This window comes from Cyprinodon tularosa, unplaced genomic scaffold (genome assembly GCF_016077235.1).
Source record: "Cyprinodon tularosa strain WSP-4 unplaced genomic scaffold, ASM1607723v1 ctg634, whole genome shotgun sequence".
Taxonomy (NCBI): Eukaryota; Metazoa; Chordata; class Actinopteri; order Cyprinodontiformes; family Cyprinodontidae; genus Cyprinodon; species Cyprinodon tularosa.
The window spans coordinates 1,146,193-1,153,745 of NW_024039379.1; the positions used below are offsets into that span (position 1 = coordinate 1,146,193).

Sequence of the window (7,553 nt, forward strand, 5' to 3'; positions counted from 1 at the left end):
ATCTTCTGAGACTTTGTTGCACTAAAGAAGCTGAGCGCCCCCTGGTGGAGCCTGCCTGTCAGTGATGAAGCCTCATTTAGACAAACCCTGATAGACTGCAGGGGCGGAGCCATGATTTTTGAAAGGGGGCTGCACACCTCAGGGTTATGTCAAGACAACATGAAGCTAAATGATGATAAGGGTGAAAGTTGCTGAAAGGCTCGATGCTTTTCCGCCTGAATGTCGTTCTTAGTTCCTCCTTAAATTGTAGGTGTTAGGAATGATGGCCTAGTGGTTAGAATATAGAGCTTGAAATCTAGAGGTTCTGAGTTTGAGCCCCACTCCCACAGCCTGCCACAAAGGGAGGGGTTAGATGCAGGTTTCCAAAATGGGGGCCTGCCCCGCCCAATCTGCAGGTTTACTAGTGGTTCCTAGAATTTCTAAAAGTAGAATGGGAGGCAGATCTTTTAGTTATCAGGCTCCTCTCCTGTGGAACCAACTACCAGTTTTAGTCCGTGAGGCAGACACCCTGTCTACTTTTAAGGCTAGGCTTAAAACTTTCCTTTTTGATAAAGCTTCTAGTTAGAGTGGCTCAGGTTATCCTGAGCTATCTCTATAGTTCTGCTGCTATAGGCTTAGACTGCTGGAGGACATAGGGACCCCTTTTTCATCATTCTGCTTCATTCTATCTCTATTCTCCCACTCTGCAGAATCTGTTAGTTCAATCTCTAACGTTCTGCTCTCTCTGCTTTTTCTCATAGTAGCTTCATCTGGTCTGTTCCTGTTTGGCTGTGACTCCATCCTGGAGAGAAATATCAGCTGTGCTGCTGCCATCAACACCTTTGTTTCTAGATGTTGGAGATTGGCCTGTTTTCCAGTGTAGTCCTGTTTCTCTGACTGTGACTAACTGGATGTGCTCTCTTCATCCTCTGACATGGGAGCTGGCTCGGAGCTCGTCTGCCTGGCTGTGTGTTTCCTGGACGGGGCCGCCTGTGGAGCTGGTTAACAGTTGCCTTTTGTATCTATGCTTCTCTTTCTACGTCTGCTTCTGTCTCCTTGAACCCCAGTGGGCCTCAGCAGATGGCTGCTCACACTGAGCCTGGTTCTGCTGGAGGTTTCTTCCTGTTCAAAGGGAGTTTTTCCTCTCCACTGTCGCTACAAGCATGCTTAGTGTGAGGGATTGCTGAAGAGTCAATGAGTCGATGCAATCAGCTGGTTTTCCTTAGATAGAAAACTTTGAATCAATCTGACTGGATGATCTGGTGAACTGGAAAGTGACCTGAGATGACATGATGTGAATTGGAGCTATAGAAATAAACTGAATAGAATTAAACTGGAGGTTTCACTGATAGGTTTGCTCCGGTAAAGAACAAAGCATCAACCAATCAGTGGACAGATGTTCAGAGGAGGATCAGCGGGTTCTAAAGGTCCGGCTGGAGGTGATGACCTTCGATCGGACGTTCCGGGACGGAGTCGCTTCGGACCGTCCTCAGAATAATCAGAACATGGACTCGTTTCAGACTAGTTTTTGTTTATTCATTAAAAATCTTACAGTGATTCTAAAATAGAAAAAGGCCGGTTCTGTTAAGGCATCAGGGCTACATGTGCAAACAGAGCAGAAAAAGCTGGATCAGAACCAGAACTTTCAGGTTAACTAGTGTCTGCGGTGCAGCAGCCAGGGGGCGCCGTCTGACGCTTTATCAGAGGTTCTGTCGGTTCTAGAAGGAACCGACAGAACCTCAACTAGAACCCTCTGGGTCAGACGGTACAACAGAGCTTTGCCTTCAGGCTCTTTCGGATTGGTTCCACCTTAAAGGTCAGAGGTTAGACAGAGCGAGGGTTGGATAGGAACCTTCCTCCTCCTCTTCCTCATCATGGCTGCTTCTGCTGCATCTCCCTCCAGCTCTTCCACAGCAGCAGGTCCCGACTCTTCCCCAGAGCGACCATCCAGCGCGGCAGCCTGAAGCCGTTGAACTGACCCACGCCGTCGTCCCGCCCCATCGCCAGCAGCATGGTGACGCTTCCTGAGGAGGGAGGAGGTCAGAACCATCAGCCCTGCAGCTTCACGCTGCCTCCAGCTCACCTTCAGCTCAGCTTCTACCTGTGCTGTACGTGCTCAGCGGCTTCCCGCTCAGGCTGTTCAGGATGTTGCCAACGGCAACGGAGGCGTGGAGCCCGGCGTGGTACGCCAGCTTAGGCTCCTGAAGGTCGGCGCAGTCGCCCACGGCGTAGACGTTGGAGAAGCCTTGGACCTGCAGGTGGTCGTTGACCTTCAGAGCTCCGTCCTCAGCCATGCTGGCAGCTGGAAGCACAGACACCACATCAGATCAGAGTACGACCTTCACACGACCTTCCACTGAGCCCAACTCCCAGAATCCTCTGCTGCTCAGATCAAGGCAGAGAGGCGAGGCTGAATGGGTCAGTGGTCAGGAAGGAAGGAAGGAAGGAAGGAAGGAAGGAAGGAAGAATAGAAGCTAGGAAGAAAGGAAGGAAGAAAGGAAGGAAGAAAGAATAGAAGCTAGGAAGGAAGGAAGGAAGGAAAGAAGGACGCTAGGAAAGACGGGAAGATGGAAGGAAAGAATTAAGAATAGAAGCTAGGAAGGAAGGAAGGAAGGAAGGAAGAATAGAAGCTAGGAAGAAAGGAAGGAATGAAGAATAGAAGCCAGGAAGGAAGGAAGCTAGGAAAGACGGGAAGATGGAAGGAAATAATGAAGGATAGAAGCTAGGAAGGAAGGAAGGAAGGAAGAATAGAAGCTAGGAAAGGAAGGAAGGAAGGAAGAATAGAAGCTAGGAAAGGAAGGAAGGAAGGAAGAATAGAAACTAGGAAGGAAGGAAGGGTTCTCCCTTTTAATAAGGGAATCATCATCAAGAACAGAGCCTGGATCCTGTTGGGGTCCAGTGGTTCTGTTGGTTCTGGTTCGGTCCGTTTGTCCTCACTGTAACTGAACGTCCCTTAGAAGAATCAGAGAGTTCTGCAGCAGGAGGATCCAGCCTGAGAACATGGAGGTCGAAGGCTGACAGCGGAGGTCAGAGGTCGTTTGGACCCACCCAGGCTGGAGGCGTAGGCGGCGGAGTTGATCCTGATCCCGGTGCAGCTGATGATCAGGTCCGTTCTCAGAGTCTCTCCTTTGTCGGTTCTCACCTCCAAGTCCTTCTGGGTCACGTTGAGCGGCAGCTCCGACAGGTTGGACACCTTCTGACCTGCAACACAGCAGCAGGTTCTTCAGAACCAGAACCGACCCGCTCTGACTGCCGCCACTGACGGGCCTCCGTACCCAGAACCAGCTCCACGCCCTTCTCCAGCAGAACCTCCTTGACCTGCTGCCGGACGCTGTGGACCAGCTGTGGGTCGGCCAGACCGATCCTGGAGTGGATCAGAAGCACCTGCAAGAAGGAGAGAGATCAATGATTGAAAGAAATCCAGAACCAACCAGAACTTGGACCGGCCCGGTCTGGACTGAGCTCAGTTTAGGTCCATGTTTAGGTGGAACAGAAGAAAAGTCCGATCCAGAACCAAACTGACTTTAATCTGGGTTCTATAATTAAACCCATTTCAGTCCATCTGTACCAGAACCACAGAACCCAGTGAAACGGTTGGTGGGAGAAGCAGAGCCCCAGTGGAACTTGGACCCAGACTGGTCGTGCTGGTCTCACTGGTCCAGGACCAGAGAGGCTGAAGAAAACAGAACCAAGAACAGAACCCTGCCTACAACCCAGATGGACAGAACCAGTCCTGACCCAGCAGCAGGCGGCTGATAACAGACCAGGAAGTAGAAGACAGACCGTCTGCTCCGCGTTCTGGCGGCTCTGTGCGTGCGTTCGATTTCAGAGGCAGAGTCCTCCAATGACCCGGTCTACCTGGACCGGAACCTTCCAGGTCCGTGAAAGTAAGGAGACTGGAAGAGTATTGCCTGTGAATTCAAACAGGTCCTTCATTCCCCATCTTTCACCGCCCCTACGCCCTGTCACCTAGCAACCAAGACAGCTGACACACGAAGCTGGCAAAGAATGGATGCTGAACTTCTCCCTGCAGTTCTGGGTGCTGATAACATTCAGCAGCAGTACCGTCAGAATATTTTAAATAATTTAAATTAATAACAAATAATTTACCCAGCATGCATCAGAGCAGACTTTTCCTTTCTCCAGACTGACAGCTGTCCCAGCATACACTGCGGCAGCAGCAGCTTCCAGGTTAGCGCTCACAGAGCTTAGAGTATAAAGATAAAGGTTCTCTTTTCTGCTGCTGCTGTTCTTATAAAGTATGTTTTAAGATCATTTAAGGCGAGAACTTTATGCTTTAAGCTTCACTATATGGAACATTTAGTGATTTAATGCGCAATTTTAAAAAGTTCAGATGTTGAGAGGACTGCAGACCGTCTGCAGCGGCCAGGGCTAACGTTAGCCCGTCTGCAGCATCAGTGGCTAACGTTAGCCCGTCTGCAGCGGCCAGGGCTAGCGTTAGCCCGTCTGCAGCATCAGTGGCTAACGTTAGCCCGTCTGCAGCGGCCAGGGCTAACGTTAGCCCGTCTGCAGCAGCCAGGGCTAACGTTAGCCCGTCTGCAGCATCAGTGGCTAACGTTAGCCCGTCTGCAGCAGTGCTCTCTCTGCATAGCCGTGTTTTAAGTACCGCTGGCTCTGATGGCGATTGTTTTGTTTTATTTGGTACAACAATCATTTAATTTATGTTAGTCTGACTGTGTTCATTATTATTCCTCCACTAAATGAAAAAAGTCATAATTTATGATTATCTAGAGACCATTAATAACAGGAGATGAAATGCAGCTCCAGACTAGCTTTGAATGTGGTGATGTCATCAGTACGCTTCTGTTCCAGTTGACCCAGATTCCCATTCTCCTAAAGTCCAGAATTTCCTGGGTTCTAGTCAAGAACGGACTTGGAGAGAACACGAGTCTGTACTCTCGTCCTTTTGAAATGAGAAACAGCCAAGGTTTCTTTGTGCTTGGCTGCAGTTGCCATGGCAACCATTGAATAAGATCGATCCACAGAATACCCTCTCTAAATTCTCCATGCGGTGCTTTGACTAGACCGTTTCAGGCTGAAGGAAGAACCTGAGGAGGAGCCTTAGGGGAGCAGCTGGGATTTATGACGGACGTTTTTTTCTGCATTGTTGGATAAATCTGAACGATGCACCATTTTCTGGGAGAAGAAGGACGGTTCCTGGCTGCAGGTTCTGCTGGATCCAGCTGGACCGCATCAGGACTCACCTTCTTGTCTGGATACTCCGTCTTGATCTCGGCGGCCATCTCCACCCCCGTCCCTCCGCCTCCGACCACCAACACAGAGTCTGCCACCTGGATCTAAACACACGCACTGTGAGCGTCTGAGGCCCGGTGGCAAACAGCTGAGCGGGGGAGCGGGCGTCCTACCTGTTGGACAAAGTCTTCGTAGGTCTGGACGGCGTTCTGCAGAGACACCTCGGTGTTGAACTTCCCTGGGAACGGCCCGTCTGACCCAGTGCACAGGATGAGGTGGGAGTACTGGATCTCCTGCAGAGCAAACATAGACCTGTGATACACTCGATGACCAGCAGAGGGCAGCAGAGTCAGACTGAGGTCCTCACCCTGCCTCCCTGCAGGACCACCATCTGCGTTTCCGGGTCCACTCGCTCCACCCGGCCCTGAAAAAAACTGCTTCCAAAGGTCTCAGCGTACGGGATGAAGGTCCTCTGAGCGAAGCCTGCAGGCAGCACAGGGTCAGAGGTCAAAGGTCAGGAGAGAGGCGCCACAAAGAGCGGCAGAAGCCATGATGGATCGGTACCAGGTTCCACGGACGCCCGGAGCGCTGCCACGTTGTGATGGAAGGCATCTCTCATGTCCACCAGCGTGAAGCTGATGCCGGCCGACTTCAGCTGCTGCGCCGCGGCGATGCCTCCAAAGCCCCCCCCCACCACCACCACATGGACGCCCTCAGGAACCGACACCTGGCCACCCATCCTCACACCTGCACACAGTTGAACAGAAGCTCAGGAAGCGGGTCAGACCGACGGCGGACCGCCTGCTTCCCCAGGATAGGTAAAAATTAAAGTTTAGGTTTTTCCCCTTCCAGGAAACACACAGCCAGGCAGACGAGCTCCGAGCCAGCTCACATGTCAGAGGATGAAGAGAGCACATCCAGTTAGTCACAGTCAGAGAAACAGGACTACACTGGAAAACAGGCCAAGCTCCAACATCTAGAAACAAAGGTGTTGATGGCAGCAGCACAGCTGATATTTCTCTCCAGGATGGAGTCACAGCCAAACAGGAACAGACCAGATGAAGCTACTATGAGAAAAAGCAGAGAGAGCAGAACGTTAGAGATTGAACTAACAGATTCTGCAGAGTGGGAGAATAGAGATAGAATGAAGCAGAATGATGAAAAAGGGGTCCCTATGTCCTCCAGCAGTCCAAGCCTATAGCAGCAGAACTATAGAGATAGCTCAGGATAACCTGAGCCACTCTAACTAGAAGCTTTATCAAAAAGGAAAGTTTTAAGCCTAGCCTTAAAAGTAGACAGGGTGTCTGCCTCACGGACTAAAACTGGTAGTTGGTTCCACAGGAGAGGAGCCTGAGAACTAAAAGATCTGCCTCCCATTCTACTTTTAGAAATTCTAGGAACCACTAGTAAACCTGCAGATTGAGAGCGAAGTGCTCTGTTAGGAACATAAGGAACAATCAGATCTCTGATATCAGATGGAGCCAGGATTCTTTCAGAACTTTATCCAGAAATCTGAGCTGAGGTGAAACTGTCAGACTGGTTCTGATTGGATCAGGCTCCTCAGTGCCGTCCAATCAGACGCACAGATGAGTCCTGATAAGAGAGCTGCGGGAGGAAGAGTTTCCTGATGATGATGATGAAGCTCCACCAGCTGGAGCTCTGCTGTCCCGCCCCAATACTTACGAAACCGATTCCGAGGAAACTACCGAACCTCTTCAGAGGGTGCTAGAACTCCCTGACGTCACAGATCACCAACAGAGAAATGTGCTGACGTCATGCGGACCGGGACCCGGACTCACCTGCTGCAGGTTCGAAGCTGGTTTCTGTCCCGCTGAGGCACGGCTGCTTTTTACCTACTTTAGCTCCGCCCCCTGAATCTGACCAAAGCAGCTTCCCACCAATCAGCGCGCGGCCACTCTCCACGAAAACACTGGCTGTGATACATTCAGGGACTGTAGGAAATTTGAGATTAAAGTAAAATAAACATAAAGTTGGATTGTATATTAATGTATTTAAAAAAAGTTTGAAAAGAAAACAAAGAAGAATCTGTTTTTGCTCAGAGGAGAATAAATTATCTGTGTTTGTTGTTTTGTCTGTTCTGGTTGATTTTTCTGTTCTACAGCAGATTTTATCTTTAACCATCTAAAGTAAAAAAAAGTTCTAATGGAGGATTTATGGATGAGAAGCTAAATGTTGTAGAGAAATAAATCAGACTCTGCTGAATATGGAAGTGTTTCCAGTGGAGAAGCAGCAGCTGATCCCAGATCTGCACCAGAGGATGGAGACGTATTGATCGCCTCTGATCAGATCATCTGCCCTCATTAGATTCTGCTGAGTCACTGTTATCAAACAGCTCCTCT

At 50.0% G+C, this 7,553-nt stretch overlaps 1 protein-coding gene across 1 annotated transcript; it reads right to left on the reverse strand.

Annotated features, from left to right (window-relative positions):
• Positions 1-1,492: 1,492 nt before the first annotated feature.
• Positions 1,493-7,139, reverse strand: aifm2 (apoptosis inducing factor mitochondria associated 2). Its single transcript, XM_038308344.1, has 9 exons — positions 6,993-7,139; positions 5,758-5,940; positions 5,561-5,676; positions 5,367-5,486; positions 5,205-5,297; positions 3,255-3,363; positions 3,028-3,180; positions 2,081-2,281; positions 1,493-2,003 (listed from the first exon to the last, which is right to left on the reverse strand). The coding sequence occupies exons 2-9, from the start codon at positions 5,930-5,932 to the stop codon at positions 1,852-1,854; spliced, it is 1,119 nt and encodes a 372-aa protein (XP_038164272.1). The 5' UTR covers positions 5,933-5,940; positions 6,993-7,139; the 3' UTR covers positions 1,493-1,851.
• Positions 7,140-7,553: the final 414 nt, after the last annotated feature.

Excerpts from the sequence above, each read along its gene's own strand:
- aifm2 (XM_038308344.1), bottom strand. The coding sequence starts at position 5,932 with ATGGGTGGCCAGGTGTCGGTTCCTGAGGGCGTCCATGTGGTGGTGGTG. Across the intron at positions 5,298-5,366 it reads ACGAAGACTTTGTCCAACAG|ATCCAGGTGGCAGACTCTGT; the intron begins GTAGGACGCCCG and ends GCGTGTGTTTAG. Across the intron at positions 3,364-5,204 it reads CGGAGTATCCAGACAAGAAG|GTGCTTCTGATCCACTCCAG; the intron begins GTGAGTCCTGAT and ends TCCTTCTTGCAG.